Raw genomic sequence first — 17012 nt, forward strand, 5'->3', positions numbered from 1 at the left:
CCCAACATCTTGTCTCAAATATTGAATTGGTCTGATTTAATGCCAATACAAGAGACTTGGGGTCATGTTTTTTGTATTCTCTGCAAAAATTAGGAGAGCCCAGCCCATATATTCATTCATCTCACTTGCACTTGTTTGATACTTCATGACAGTCATGGGATTAGTTTTTTATCTGCTCATCTCCTTCACTTTCTCATCTAGTCAGGTCAGTGCCAATTCCAAAGAGAAAAAGATGTAGTTGTGCACGCTGTTATTAAATTAAATCTGACCAAACCAGGAATTGGTATACAGCACAGCCCCAGGACCCAAATGCTCCAATACACTGAGATCTTATGCTCCAGAAAACCAGTTAATAATTTCTCAGGAGCAGGATAACCTGCCTGCTTTGAAGCATCTGCTTCTCAGGGATGGTGAGCCTTTCACTGCATGCCCCAGGTTTCTGGAAAGGGGAAAATGCATAGACTGAACCCATTTGAACTCTGAGCAAAATGCAAAATCAAATTACCATAGAATCACAGAATGGATTGGAAAGGATCTTAAAGATCACCTATTTCTAACCTCCTCCTCACCAGGGCACGAACACCTTCCACTAGACCAGGTTCTCAGGTCCTCATCCAGCCTTCCAGGGCTGAGGCATCCACAACTTTCTGGACAACCTGCTCCAGTGCCCCTCTACCCTAACAGTAAAGAATTTCTTTCTAACATGTAATGTAAATCTCTCCTCGTTCAGTTTAAAACACCTTCCCCTTGTCCTGCCTCTCTGCCTGTGTAAAGTCACTCTCCCTCTATTCTATAAGCCCCCTTTAAATACCAAAAGGCTGCAGTGCAGTCTGACCCAGAGCCTTCTCCTCTGAACAACCTCAGTTCTCTCAGCCTGTTCTCATAGGAGAGATGCTCCAAACCTCTGATCACCTTTGTGGCCTCCTCTGGACCACATGTTAGTTATATATAATCCTAACTATCATTTTTCTTCACAGAAAGGCAGAGAGGCTGTGTGTACCACCAGTACTGACCCTGAAGTTAAGCCAGCTTGGAGAAATATTGTGTATAACTTGTGAGCCATCAAAGTGCTAATGCTTGACTCGGTTTTAGTAGTTCTGTCTCAAATTTTTTGGAAAAAAACTAATTTTCATTTTATGAACAACTTCAAAATACCCACATTACCAAACTCTGTGGTGGTGTTTTCCTTTCTGCACTTACTAGTATGCCATAAGCCACAAAGCATTTCTTTCCAAAATACTTCTGTATATAAAGGGCCAAGTAAGTACTTGTTTACCTATTTAAGACTGTTTATTCCTGGCTAGAATGAACAAGTGCCTTACACATAATTTTTGCCACAAAAGAATCTTGAATTAAATCGGTCAATAAAAAGAGCAGCTTGAAATCCAGTTTTAAAAAGATAGAAATGTTTTGCATTAGATCTGTGTTTAATGCTTGTGACATTATGATCCTGCTTTCTGAGTTTAAGTGACTCACTTCTGTTTTCTCAGATTCAACAGATACATAAAATAAAGAAAAATGGCTAAGTACACAAGGATAACTGCAAAAGTGCCTGCATGTGAAGTAGTCTCAAAACATCCAAAGCAATCAGAAAAAACCATACTGATCTCAAAATAAAGTTACTCATTTATCAGTTACTGTACTCATTCATAACAATAGCCACAAAATTAATAGAAATATAGTTCCAGCTTCATCATACTGCCAAGTTCTAGTCTTAAATCCAAGCAAAATGAGAAACATGACCGGGATTGAAAGAAGAGCAGTGTTTTCAAACTTAAGCCATACAAAGTGTGAAGTGTCACTACTTTTCAGGACATGATGCAAAGAGCTAACTAGAAACTGGGCTAATGGGAAATACCTATCCCATATAAATATAAAACAGTGCCTTTCATGGGACACCACTTAAAAACATATAGTTTCTACATCAAGAACCCCCTAAGAAACTCAACATCTCTACAAAGAAGGCCAAAGTACTCAAAGTTGGATTACTGCAATTCAGTGCTTCTCACCTTGGCTATCAAACCAAGGTGAGATTCCAGATGGCATAAAAATGGACTGCCTGACTCCTGCAAGGTTTAGGCTGGTATTACAAAATCAAAGAATCAGTTAGGTCAGAAAAGACCCCCACAATCATCGAGTCCAACCTAAGCATTCTGGTGTGCTGTGTCCATTGGCTGCAGGTTTCGTCCTGCCAGCCAGCAGTCTTGGCCCTGATCTTCAAAGAAATTAATGGGCTAAGCCACTGTTACAGTGAAGACTGCATTTTGATTTATGAAAAGCTAAGAAAAGCAGTGCTCTGGACAAGGCAGTCCAAAACACAAGTGTATTCTTAATTAGGGGTGGAAAATCACAAAGCAAACTTCTTCTCCAGAAGACAGAATAAAACCCATCTCTCATCACATTTAGAAAGGGCTGCAAAGTTTTGTAACTGGATAAAAATTCCTCACCAACAAAACAACCAACCTCCATCCTAACTGCTTACTCAAGAGCAGTGGCCCACAGGTAAGTTATTCCCTATGCACCAAGAAGTTTATTTTCCCTGGGTTCAGGTTGATGAATGGCTATGGTAAAACTTTTAATGATGTTGAGTGCAGTTTTTTGTTTGTCTAAAAGAGTAAGTTCACACTGCAACCTTTCCCTCTAGATGGAGGAAGACAATGATGACAGGACAACAAGAGACTAATACAATGTAATGACACAGACAATTTTTTTAAGAAAATACACTGGAACTGTGAAGAGAGCAGTGTGAAATCCTAGAACACATTGATCAGTAAGAAGCCTCGCTCCTACAACTGTGGGTTGAATATTGATTGTTTGGGTATGATAACATTAGGAGAGTAAAAAAAAAAGGATGAAAAAAGAGTCATTTTTGACTGCATGGAAAGGACAAGTGGGTGAATTTGTCATTCACCATTTGTCATTTGTCATTCACCCAACTTCAGCTGGGACAATACAGAGGTACTTTACCAGACACCATGACTGCTCCTCCTCGCACACTTATCCATGAAACCATGTAATTGCCCAGCCCCAGGAGCTAAAAGGTTCAGCAAGGTCTTGCATGTCTCTTTACACTCTGAATACTATGTTTAACTGAAAACAGGACAATCTAATACAAATTTAGAAGAATCGCCGCAAAGTTGACAGGGCAAAAAGCTGAAAAAATTTTGTATCCTCAAAAAATAATTTATTACAAGTGAACAATTTGCAACTACTAAGTTCAGTATTTTTCTTGTAAGAACTTTCAAATTCTACTGTCTCTCTAACAACATGACAATTTGCTATCAAGACTTCTCACTTAACATTAAACTTGGCTCTTGGAATCTCTACCAGAATTTCACCTCTCAGCCTGACTGTCCCAGTAGATGAAATTCTTCCTAGGCCAATAAGTTCACTTCAGCTAAATTAGGTGAGAAATAAAAAGAATAATGTTGCTTGCAGTGTCTCTTAAGCCACAGTGCCTGCATTCCTGTGCTTGCTAACAACAACATCCTGGGCTGCCTTACCACTGCAACTTCATCAAGTAGAATAAAACAATAGCAAGGTCTGCATGCCTGGGCATGTTGTTGCCACAATCTCTGTCTCATCCCAGGAAAAAAGTGCCATATTTCAGCCCAGGCCCCTGGCTGTGCTCTCAGTCCCCCTGCACTGCATGTGCTGCAGCAGCAGTCACCCTGGGCGAGCCGTGCAGTCCTGGCCTTCCACTATGTCTGCAAAAATAGGTTAACCTCACCTCCAGAGTGTTGGCTACAACAACCTTTAAGTATCAGCATGAAATACAGATTGAGCTCATCATTGCTCATTTCCTGCCCCAGGAAAAAAAAAGTACCCCTAACAACAAAGAAGGAAAAATGAAGCTTAAAAATTTTTAATAATACATTTTCCATAATAATTTCAGCCTGAAACAAAACATTTTGTTAGTTTTGTTTCAAAACATACTTCCAATACCCACTAGTACAAACCAAATGTGTACAAAGAGTCTTGAAAATAGCAAGAAATAATACTAACAAATCCATGCTGCTATGAATTTCTGTTTAACAGCTACTCAGTGCTTACAAATACATGTCCTACAGTTGCCAGGGTATTAGTGATGGGCAGCCAGGATATTCCTGTCAGGCAGTGCTCCAGCCACAGCACCCTATGCTGGCATTTCTGATTTCACAAATCAAGAGGGTCAACTCCCTCAGGATGATTAGAGAAAAAACAGGTAAGATGGCAGAAATGACAACAAATAAACCGACAGCCAAAACTCTCATCTCAAATAACATGACACTCCTGTCTTCACACACAGCAATAAGCTTCAGCAATCAAAAAAAAAAAAAAAAAAAAAAAAAGGAATGGCTTCAAATTGAAAGGAGGTAGGTTTAGATGGGACAGTAAGAAGAAGTTATTTACTGTGGGGGTGGCAAGGCACTGGAATAGGTTACTCAGAGAAGCGGGAATTTCCTATCCCTGGAAGTGCTCAAGGCCAGGCTTGGATGGGGCTTTGAGCAACCTTATCTAGTGAAAGGTGTCCCTGTCCATGGCAGGGGTGCTGGAACTAGATGATCTTTAAGGTCCCTTCCAATCCAAACCATTCTGTGATTGAACCTACCAGAGCTATCAGACTTTCAGACATCGAGTACAGTCTGGATAGCTCAGATGTTTCAAAACCACCAAAAGACAATTCTGACTGTTAGAAAAACCAAACAAGTGGAAGTCTCCAGTTACCCTTGAGCCATTCAAAAGAAATCTTTGTCTGTCAATAGGACCTTACTAATTTGGCACAATTACATATCTTGTATATTTGTCTTTGTTTTTTTGTTAAACACCAGACAGCTGAAATGCATTAGATTTCATTTATATCAAATACTATAGCAAAGATACGATGGTCAAGAGCAAACAATTCTTCACTGCATCTTCTTTCCGAGTAGGAACACAAAATTTTTAAGTGTTCAGGGCAGATGTGACTATTGCTGAAGCCCAACAGGATTACTGCTATAAATATATATACATGGGTACAATTCAAAGCCAACACTGTTGCTACTCAACAGAGGAGCAAATATAAAAAATCCTGCCTTTAACAGATTAGACTTCAGCTAAGAAGCCTGATTCTTCTCTCAGAAAAAGCTCACAGAAGAATGAGAAAAGCTGAAAAAAGCAAAATAACCCATCAGCAGTAGTACTGCAACTGTGCAGTGCTCCTGCACTTACCACCCTAAATCCCTTAGGCACCAACACCATCATGACAGGGACAGATCCCTTAGAATGGGGAGTATCTGCCCAGTTCTGTTCACTGTGCTTCAAAGCAAAGTAACACACACTGGAGGAACATTACCAAAAATGTTATCATCACGGCTATAAGCAACTTGTCTGCAGTTGCTCCCTAACCCTCACAACCCCAATTATGCAAATAAAAGGACCATAATCTGCGCAACACTTATCTGTCCTTGAACAGAAACTAGAGCACTGACTTTTGAGAGATGCCAAACCTCCAGATAGAGGCCTTTTTCTTCAATCATCCTAAATTATGTTGCTCTCAGTTTTCACTACTGGAATCTACTCAATGCTGTATCTCAAAATTTCAAGATGAGCTGCAAAAGCAAATTTTGCTGGTACTTCAATGTATTTTCAACATATTAACATTTCTACCATGATTATTGTGTAAAGAGTTGTATTGTGGGAATATTATATCATTATATATTCATTCACAAAACATCATATGGTGGGAGTAATATACTACCTTTAAAGATGTATTACTTTAAAGTAATGTACTACCTTTAACTTATAATACAAAAAATTCTTTGGCCATAATCCGGCCACATTAAAAAAATCATGTACTGTTTTGATTTGATTTTTATCTTACAAAGTCAAAATTTTTTAGCCATTAAAAATTAAAAGACACTTAAAGCTTTGTTTTTCAGCCCTTACTGGAAAGACTATAGACTCTAATAATTCAAGCAAGGATAACAAGGAAGGAAAAAAAAGGCAACCAATGAACCACAAACTTTAAAAACCAAGTAAACCAGCAGCAGAATAAGCACATGATAAACATGACTCTGTCCTTCCCTACTTTTGAAAAAAGAAAAGGCAAAAAAAAGCCTCTAATAAGCTTCTTTTTCATATTACTTTAGAGGCAGACTGGGAAAGTTAAGAGCATGTACTGTTGATTGAAGACACATAAGATTTTCTTGCTTACATGTAATCCTTGTTTTAAATCAAACATCACAAAACCAGTTTTTCGATGTGAATTCCTTTCACAAGTGGAAAACCCAACCAGGGCCCTCACCCTCATTTCTTCATAAAAGGGAAGCTCACTTGAATAGTGAAAACTCTCTGGGACCCATGGGTTGTCCATGCAAATATTAGCTCCCACCTGGGAGAGCTGCATGCTCACACATTCACTCTCTCCAAGTGCATACTTCGGAAGATGTCCTGAGCTGCAGACTGCATTAAGAGAACATCAGAGACACATGATGCTCTGTCTGGGATACCAAAGGCCTACTGGATACCTTCTGTATCATCTATTAGCTAACATATTGTTGAAGAGAATAGAAAATTATGTTTTTCCACTTGTAAGAGGAAGATTCGACACAGAAAGATCTTTCTAAGGAGGAATTGAAGAGAGTACTCACTGCAATCCGCAGTATGGAGGCTTTCACAGAGGTCCATTTGTCCTGTCTGCGATCTATGACAAGAATAAATCCAATTCCAGCATCTCGTAAACTAAGTTTGGAGGAGGAAAGAAGAAAACAGGAAAGTTTAGTTAAAAATACCAATGTAACTCCTGGTTCCTTCACACAGAAAAGCAGTCAAAAAACAGTGGAAAAAAAAAAAAAAAGTAGCTTGACCTTTTTGTGCAGAATTTTCTTCATATAAACTTCTTAAATAAAGACACACTATACACCATTGCAAAGATGCAGCAGTCCCGCAGCGTTTCACAGAGTTTCAAAATGCATTCAAATAAAGAATTCTTCTTTTTCACAAAAGATAGTTTTTACATTTATTGCACAGGGATTATTTCAGAAGAAAATGAAACTGACTGATTCTCCACTGTTTGGTGCTGATATAATCCCTTCCTCATGATGTTGTCAGTACAATTTCAGGATCAAAATCAAGTTCCTTTTGCATCTGCTTTTAACCTTCTGTTTGAATTGTCTTCCTCCTCACTGATACTTAAAACTCCTTAAAACCACAGATCCTTCTGATCATTCCATGATACTGCTCCATGCATCTGAAATTCTCATATGCCTCCAGGCTGTAAACTTCTTCCTAGGTGCATTTTCACATTCACTGAAACAAAAAGCCTTATGGCATTTAAGCTCTTCAAACCAGGGATGAGAACAACGAGCTCAGAGGCACTCCTCTGGAATGGAAACATCTGTGAGAGAGATTCTGCTCCAATCCTGCCATACGGGTGACCTTTCTCTTTTGCCTGTGCTCAGCTGCATGTGCTACCGAGCCCTGACCAAGGGATGTGCTCCTGTTTTGTAATTCCCCATCTAAGCCAATTGTGCAATGCCAGCAGCAGCCCTTGCCAGCCAATCGCAATCAAAATGGAAACAGCAGGCAAATGCAAGGCAGACAGGCTCAGATTAATTATTTTCTCATACATTTGCTCCTTTTTCAGTATATGTGCCTTATTTTTACGTCTGATGATTTAAATTGCAAGGCCTGCTGTGGCACTGTGTGATCTTTAGAAATACGGTGTATAAATTTGTTATGGTAATATCTGAAAAGAAAAAATAAAAATTAACACAATAGAATGTCAGGATCCTTTATTCAAGATTGCTGAATCATGGAAACACCAGCTTTTCTTGATAAGATTATGTCAGTAGCATAATGATAAGAGGATGTTTAGGAGGGCGAAGAACACAGGTACCCAGATGTGTCATCTTAAGCTACTCTTCAAAATTACAGCTTTAAACAGGACTCACAGTTTATTCCCTCTCTTTTACAAAATACAGCATCTCTCAAATTTACAGACATACTCTTCTGGGAAGACTGGGAAACATGAATAATCAGTAGAAATGCAAAGGAGCCCTTGCTTTCTTTCAGAAGAAGCTAAGCAGTCCTTTCAGCACAGCAGAATGCTAGAAGTGATCCTCACTACCCACATTCAGTGCATGTTACTTAACTCTTGCCTCTGGGTTAGGACAACACTGATAAACAACATCTGAGCACTTGCCTTGTAAGCCTGACAACCCTTGCAGACAAACAGGGCTTTATATTAGCAATATGCTTCCCACTGCAGTAAATTTCCATGATTTACTAAAGTTTGCTCTCTTATTTTTCTTTAGTTAAAGGGCAAGAGGAGGAGAGAGATTCAGATGGATTTTAGCCTCTTCCTGTTCCCCATTTAAAGGTCTCACAATTTTAACCTTTAGTAACTGAGCAAAATAAAATTCTAATAGCAACCACGTGCCACAATAATCAAATGGCAAAACAAACTCCTTGAGTACACAGCCTAATGTGGATCAATGGAGTAAAAAAGGTGCTAGAGCTGTCCCCACAGGAGTCAGTGTGGATTTTGGAGTGTATTAAGACTCATAAAGAGTCTATTTTCCCTGCTCAGTAGAAGTTCCCAGGAGCCCTGAAATCCCCCAATACTTCCTCAGAGGAAGCATAACCTCAGAGTACCTAAATGCAACATCTTTATAATATTTCAAGAAAACACTGATATTTCAGTGCAATATGAATAAAATTAAAGCCTCTGAAAGAGCATCAGTAGGAATTCTCTCTAGGAGCATATGAAAATACAGACTCAGCTGGGATCCCAGAAACTATCTACATGGCAGCTCCACACAGTTAATCACCTGTCTCAACACCTGACAATAAAGCAGAGCTTAATATCAATATACTAGAAAAATAAAAAGACAAAGCTTACTTAAGTTGAAGAATTAACAAAGAAAAGCACATCTCTAAGATAGCCCAAAAGATGTCTTCAGCCAACCTTCTTTTTCCACTGGATCAAATGGGAGGATCAAATATGTTGTGTGCTTGCATGAATCAGCAAGCTCAGACATAAAAAGCCAGGATTCCCCACTGCTGCCCAGAAGAGACCTGGTGGCAAAGTCTTGAGCATCTGACTTCAAACTGTTAACAATCCATTAATATAGAGTGGTGGGGAAAAAAAAACAATTACATGCCCTGTTCCAAATCCATCAGGGTGGGAAAAGTATTTGTTATCTTGACAACAGTGCCTTGTTGCAAAGGCCTGGCTCTGGAGTCTGGGATCCAGCTCCAGCAAGTCACAGGCAGGAAGCAACAAACCAAACTAAGACATTGTGTACAACAAAGTTGAGAACATTACAAAGAGAACAAAGTCATGCATTCAAGAAAAGTAAATATTGAAAACAGGTCTGTTTGCCAATGTACCCTTGCTCTACTGACCTCTCCTTGCTGCCAGACATGCACCTGCACATGGGGATGCAGGACACCTTGAAATGCCCTCCTCCTTTCTAGGGCATAGGGGAACAGTACTTTGGAAACAAGCACATATTCAATTTTCCTTTGGCTCCTGATTTAACTGTGAGGGCCAGCTGCCCCTCTTTCCCTCAGCCATATTTATTACATTTTATCCTGATATTGATTTCCCCCTACCCCTCCATGTCCTTGAGAGGAATGCATTTTTTTTGTGCTCAGCAGAAGCATGCTCTGACAGGCACAGCTCATGAAAAGCTCGTCAAGCTTTTTTCCCTGCCTTGGTCCAGCTGCACTGTACTCGTGAGCTTAGCTCACATCTTCTCATGCCTCTGCATCACTCTCCAATAAACTTGTCTCCACCACCAACATTTGTCTCTCCCATTCATCACTCCTTGTCCCAAGAGCAATTCCAAAGGTCTTTGGTCTTTTTTTTTTTTTTTTTAAATTTTAGACTGTCAGGATGAATGACATCAGTTCTCACCCCCTCCTGAATATCACAGTCTCTTCATCCTCCAACTGTATGCTATGTCCCACTCCATCTCCCAGTATCTTCCCTTGGGTGGACACTTCCCTCAGCCGTGCTCCTGCCTGTGGAGTCCAGCAGCTTGTCTGCACTGCCTGCTGGTCAAGAGGTGGCACTCACACCCCATGCCACAGCCTTCCTGCTCTCAGCCCTGGTAGCAGACCTGGCTCCAGAGCAGCTCATCCTGTAACCACAGAGAAGCTCCTGCTCAGCTCCAGGATGAAGCAGGACACTTTTGGCAACAGCCTTGAGTAGTTACTTAGCATCTGTGGCCGGGGGTTTTGGCAGACTTTTCTCAAGGTACTTTCTTGACACAAAAGCCATCATTCTTCTGAGTGTCAAGTCTGAGTCCTTGAACAAAGGAAGTGGACACTTGAGCTTCTCAAACAATTGTCTCAATGTTTGAAGAGCATGGTGGATTTGTTCCCTGGCATCTTAGGAACCATGCAGCTATTTTGGCTGAACTTTACACCATAAAACCAGGTGGCACCTCACAAACGGAAAGAAAATTTGGCATAGCTGTAAACGACTAGAAAGCAACCCTTACAGTGAGAAATATTAAAAAACCTTAGCAGAAACACCTGTCTATTCAGGCTTCTTAACATTTCCCCTATGACCTTTTTTGTCTTTAATGTATTAACTTGTATCCGGTGTACTTTCTGAAATATAATTTATATAAACTTCTAATTCAAATTTAGTATTTCCTTCCTTTGTTTCTCTCCTAATACATGCACAAAAACCCCCCAAAGATCAAAACAAAAACCATCATGGGATAAGCACTGTTCTTCTGTTTATTCACCAGAACAAAGAACAGAACATTTTTAGAAAGCCAGGGAACCATCCCTGCTTCTGCAGGAAATGTATCCAGCAAACTCACAAAGGCCAGGTTAGAAAGGTAGAAAGTGGAGGAAGAGGAGCAGGGCCACAGAGGACAGGGGACAATGAGCAGAGGGTAGACTTTCTGCCCAGGCCCCTCCCCCTGTCTTGGGGAGCCACTGTAAAACCATCAGGAGGAGGTGACAGTGAGGTTGAAATACCTGCCCAACGAGCAGCCAGTTTTCCATGCAGAGCAGGAACTGAATTTTCCACTTAGTGACTCCTCAGTTTAGATTATGGGGACATCTCCTCTTTGTCTTGTTTGCAAGACTTATTAGCTCATGCACTTGGGGGAAAGGGTGGGAAAGCTTATAGTACATAGGACTGTGGAAAGAAACTTCCCTCTGGGGTATGTGGAAGAAATTACATAAACATCCTCTGAAAGATCCTTGCATTTCTCCAAGGTATGGGTGGTGACAGCTGCTACACCAATAATTTCCTATTGCTTCTACAGTGCTGTATGAAAGCAGTTAGTATACATTGATCTCTGCTACAAACCAAACAAAGCAAATCTTTGGGTTCATCCCAGAGACCTGAAAGTATCAAACCTCTGCACGTTTGAAATTATGTAGAGCATTTTAGGTTATATAAGCCCACTTATTTAAAACTGAAATTCAGTCTTAGAGCTTTATTATTAAACAGTTGGCCTACATGACAGTCAGGACTGTTCCCTACCTCAACTACCTCAGCATAAATATGGACTAGAAATTCTTGCTCTCAAGGGCTGGACAGCTATTTCCATAGCAGAACTTCAACAACATTTCACAAAGAATTACTGCATTGAACAGAGCACCAAGGCAATGTCTGCAGGAATCTGTATCATAAGCAGAACCCTGGCACCACCCTATCCTAAACCTTCCTCACCCTCAGCACAGTGACACACACACACTGCTTCAAAAGATGTGAGGTCTGGGGCACTTCACAAATCCTGATCTTTTTTGGCATCCAACTGTAAACCTATGTAAGAAAGACTTGGATTGGCTCACCCACTCATCATGGGTCACCCAGCTGAGGAACAGCCCATTGGAAATCAGACACTTAATGAGCAAGGTTGCTGCTTCCCAAGAGAAACTGCGCATTCTACATTTGCAGAGACGAGACACTTCAAACTGACTGAACCTGAGCCACCTCAAAGATTACTTCTCCATCTCTCCTGTTGCTGCTAGGAATGATTTCTTGGGGGTTGAAGGGGAGACAAGAATTCTTTCATCATCCCCAGTTTCACACACTAAAAAATGAAACCAGAAAAGTAATTAATGGAAGCAGAGAAGAGCCACCTCCCTAATGGCCTTTATAAGCTCTATAATGGCCTTCATAAGCTCTAGAAGACAGCCAAATAATATAGTGAAGAATATGGTATGGAAAAGGGCACTAACAATTCACCTGGCATAGCCTTGCTGCAGGTGTCTCCTCCTGCCCCTTATGTAGGGTAACCCACATTACTTCACTTTGATCATTAGCTACATCCTAGAGGATGCAGTGTTTCCTAGAGCAGAAGAATTTAATGGGTTATAAACTTGACAAAATAAAATAAAAAAATGAGCTGTAACATTATCCAAAATGTAGCATCCAGCCACTAAACCATAATTAGATCTAGAACAGTTTCATTTCCTTACAATTCTTGATTGCTCTTATTGTAAAGCTTGCTTTGTTTCAGAACTGGCCAATTCATCCACTTCATTCCAAAAGAATGAAGTGGATGAATTTTTAAAAAGGCACAAAAAATATGATATTTGGCATGTACCCCTAATTTTAAAACATTTAAAAGCTGCTTAATAATTTTTAAATTTGATCTTTAAATATTTTTATTTTATGACAGCTTCTTTCTCACAATCCAAAGTAAAACTAAACTTAGGGACTTAACATTTAAAGCCAAGATCTCGAAAGAAAAGAAAGCAGACTTGTGCTTTCTCGAGTAAATGATGAAAACAGGTTGACATACATCACATTCCTCAAAGCTCCAGTTTGAAACCCTCAGATATTGTCTCAAGGCTTTTATAACCCAAAGTACCCAGCCTCACTGCAGAAAGTTCCTGATTAAAACAATTTAGAGATAGCAGGAACTGAATAAGATCTATAAACCAGACACAGGAGCTCTTACACTGAAATTCCTTGCATCAACTGCAAAGCAAGCCTGTAGGTTTTAACACTGTACCTAAGCTCGATGCTGCTTTGTAAGGCTGCTGCTATTTCAGATCTTACTTAATGAGTCTTATAAAAAACTGCATTTAAATTAGTATTTAAAAGCATTTAATTGAAGAGTAGACTGGCAAATAAAAGAAGTTATAATCCTTTTGAATGTGTTAAAAATGTAACATTTTATAAAGTTACAGAATGTTACAAATTATATTCTGAACTTGCAATTTATCACTTCTGATACTCATGAAATTATGTCATATGTAATCACAAAGTAATTACACCCCTAAGACAAGTTGGAAGTGTTCTGAAAGCTGGACAGTAAAACCTTCCCATTAACTACACTTGCTCTGAATTAGCAAACTTTAGAATTATATTTTCTCTTTTTTCAACAGAAAATTTCAGACTTGCATTTTAATTGAGATATCAGTGGCAAAGAAACCATCTGCCAAGAAAATAAATGGAATGAAAGCATATTTCCAAAAGATGGCTGCATATCCAAGTGCATGTTGCTGTCATGGCATTCAGTCCCTTAGACAGAAAACAGCAGTTTGATGCCAAGTTCTGCCACAGGTGTAGATGTATGACTAACTGAGGTCAAGCTGAACAAATCTGAGGACAGAGTTGTCCCTAACAAAGGCAGCATTTGTGAACACCCAGATGAAGCTTTTTGGCTACCTAGCAGACCTCCTGAGCCCCTAAAGCAAACTGGCATGACATTTTGGCTCCCACTCAGTGACAAAACTGACATCTTGTGGTGACCCTCATTTGTGACATCTCAGTTCAGATTCCTACAAGAAACACTTTCAGCTGAGGTGTGTAACTAGTGTGTAAGAGTTCTTGTTCCAGCAATATTTATGAGAAAAAACCAGAAAATACAGGTGCACTCTATTTATGGTACATGGCACTGCATATGGGGCAAAAACAGGAATGCAATGATTAACAACTTCATACATTAATTCTGTAATTTCAGACAGAATTAATATAGTTTTGGCTTCAGTTTTTGTAACCTCTATCTCTTCTGCTGAAAACACTGAAGAAGTCAGCTAGTGCAGAAGTGCTGGAAGGGCATGTCCATCTTTTCTGTCTCATTGAAAAATCATGCAAAGCAGACCCAAGGAACAGGCTCACCTCAAACTCCCTGAGGTGCTGAATTTAAAGCTGGTGCCTGGTGGTGTGGAAGTCTCTGCACTGCACCTGTCTCTCCATACCCTCATCTCTGGAGACAGAGAAAAAGCTTGCCAGATCCTCCTTACTGTGCTTAACCAGTCAGCAGCCTGTACTGTGCTTCAACACAAAAGAAGGCTCTTCATGTGAGAAAATTTATTCTGTTTGATTACTGAGCCCTGTCATAGTCAGCTCAATGAACTGTAGCTGTGGAAGGCAAAGCCCACCCAGCTCAAACTAAGGCTGGCCACTGTTCATGAAGCAATACAGGAAAGAGAAGGAATTCTCTTTCCAGCAGAAGAAAATTTGAAATAAACCAGTCAGAAGTACTGTTATACAAGGGCAGCCTCTAGTGGTCTGTCCAAAATCACTGAATGCCCAGTAAAAATTATTATCTTCTAAGCTCTTGGCACTAACAGCTGCATTTCACCCAACACAACTAATCCTGTTAGACTCCATAGCAGCAGCCCAACCTGCAAGCAAGAAGGCACCATTTGTTATTGATGCTTATGCTTCAAATCTGATTTTGAAAATGAAAACATTTTCCCCTCCACCCCCCTAAAAACAACATGCATACTATTCTACAATCAAATTAATTCTATATTGAAATTCAGTGAATAGGTATATTTTTTAATGCACATTAAAAAACCCAAAGCATTTACACCATCTCTTTATTCTGGTTTTGATAGTTACTGCCCTCCCTTCACAGAAACAGATTTCTCTGCACAGAAAATTATGAAAATCTCAGCTTCTGTGTTGGAGCTGAACCTCTTAAAACTTCATCATTAGACAAGGTTCAGATAAGAAATTTGATGCATTTCCCTGCCTCAACTGTGCACCTTTTTTTTTCTTATTTCTCCACATTCCAGCTAACTCTCCCTAAATCTTATCCAGGGTACCCCGATGAAAACCTTCTCTCTTTCCTTTCCTATTATGCTTACTTTTGGTCTCAGCTGTTATTAGTTCATGCCCCAACCATTTCTAAAACACACTGTATTGCAATTTTCTCAGGACTGGGGAACCATCAGATAACCAAAATTGCATTTTAGGATCTATCAGCAAGTGGGCAAAGAAGAATTTAGATGAATTTTGGGTTGTGAGGTGGCATAAATAAAGACCATCACAGACAAAAAGTTAAAATTTGCTCATGAAGCAGAAGAGATGAACAGAATCATACAGCCAGGAAGAGTGACACCATGAAAATACATGTCTTTTGTCACTTTATAAGCATAGGCAAGAATAATTACACATGATGTTATGTCAGTGACAGGAGATCTTAAAAGCCAGATAAACAGGAGAAAAAATAATGAGAGCAACTTCAAAGAGCTTTGTCTAAGGGGCTATTAACAATTCAAAACTTGTCAATGATTGTAGGTCAGACAGCCACAAGTGGTTATGTGCAGCCCTATGCTTGCTCTGGAAATTCCTCAGTCACCACAGGACTGTGACAATGGCAGCTCACAGGACAGTGACAACAACTGCCCACTGCAATGCCAGCTCGCAGACCAAGAACCCGCGAGGAAGATGGGCCACTACCAGAGACATCCTGGCAACAAGGCAAATGCTAACCCACTGACCAACAGGAGAGCTGCCCTCCAGCCTTGGCCCAAAAGCAGCCAGAAGTCTTTAACCTGCACAGAACCAGGTCTCCTGAAATTGTGAGATACAAATCCCAACATATTTACGTGAGGTAATTCTGTCTCAAGCACTGCTTGTGTTCCTCTGCCAAATGGACAGCAGTGGTACACATCTTATTTATTTTAAAATATTTATGTCAATTTATAAATTCCAATTTATAACATCCAAGTCATACTTCTTTTACCTCCTCACTCAGATTCAGAGATTTGGGCATCAGTATCTTCCTTGATTGGTCCCTATATCTGCTCTTTATCTCCTGTGCCCCTTCAGGTCCTCAAATCAGCCTCTCTTCCACTTTCAGCAATTCCTCCTTAACCATGACTGACTGGAAGATGGTAATCCTGGCTCTATTCTAGTATTTATGCTGACCTTCTTTCTGCTCCAAAAAGCTTTTGCGGTTGGGGGGAAGCTGAGGAAATGTAGCCAGGACTAAAAATAACAACTAAAGTGTCCAAGCATCATCATCTGCCTGGACATCTGCTTGTACCACGTGCACTCACCGCCTCTCCATGGTACCCATCAGCCTTTTTTATGATTCACAGAATGACTTGGGTTGAAAGGGACCTTACAGATCATCTAGTTCTGCCTGCCCAGAACTTCACCAGCTTTATCCCACCAAGGAACTAAAATCAGAGAGACCTTAATGCATTTTTGCAGGTAAAAGAAAAATTAATTTAACAAGTTGTTGCTTAACAGATCCTCTTTTAGGGTGTGAAATTAAGTAAAATAAGAGTTTTTAAGCAAGAGTTATAATTTTCTAAATGGAAAACACAGCGTGATTTCTTCAGGCCATGCAGAGCTGCTTTTAGAAGGACTGTTTGAAGAAAGACAACAACTTTGAGGACTCATTTAGACTTAACTACAGATGGCTGAAGTAGGTCACGTTATCCTGGAGGGACAATTAAGGATAAATAGGTCAATAAAGGCAAACTCTATGTCGGTTTAAGCTTAAATAAATTGAGCAACAGAAAGCCTGTGTGGCCCTCATTTTAGAACTACTAAGTCCAGCTCCATAAAACATTTTTACACCGAGTCAGAACTGCAATATTGAAATTATACATATTTCCAGGACACTGCCAAAAATCACTAATGCTACTGCACAAAGTATTGGAACAACCTTATAGGGAATGCTGCACAATTTATCTTAGAACTGTGCCATTAAAATTAATAAGGTGTTAAATTCTCTGAATTTAATACTGGACTAATCACAACCCTTGCGTGACAGTCCAGAATTTTAGTAATTAACTTTCACAAATTTACAGTGCTTAAT

General features: G+C 39.9%; 1 protein-coding gene across 10 annotated transcripts in view; it reads right to left on the reverse strand.

Moving 5' to 3' along the window:
• MCF2L (MCF.2 cell line derived transforming sequence like) overlaps nucleotides 1–17012 on the reverse strand; it is a 121968-nt gene that overhangs the window by 32696 nt on the left and 72260 nt on the right. For 7 of the 10 annotated variants that reach the window (XM_018908977.3, XM_050975942.1, XM_018908976.3 and 4 more), the window contains exon 4: nucleotides 6612–6702. In XM_018908977.3, coding sequence (XP_018764522.3) covers nucleotides 6612–6702 — 91 coding nt within the window. Of the gene's footprint in view, nucleotides 1–6611; nucleotides 6703–6827; nucleotides 7435–8863; nucleotides 9064–17012 lie in introns of those variants that run through there. The other 3 variants (XM_050975966.1, XM_050975963.1, XM_050975964.1) reach the window with 3 other exon arrangements.

The sequence above is a fragment of the Serinus canaria genome, chromosome 1, assembly GCF_022539315.1.
Source record: "Serinus canaria isolate serCan28SL12 chromosome 1, serCan2020, whole genome shotgun sequence".
NCBI lineage: Eukaryota > Metazoa > Chordata > Aves > Passeriformes > Fringillidae > Serinus > Serinus canaria.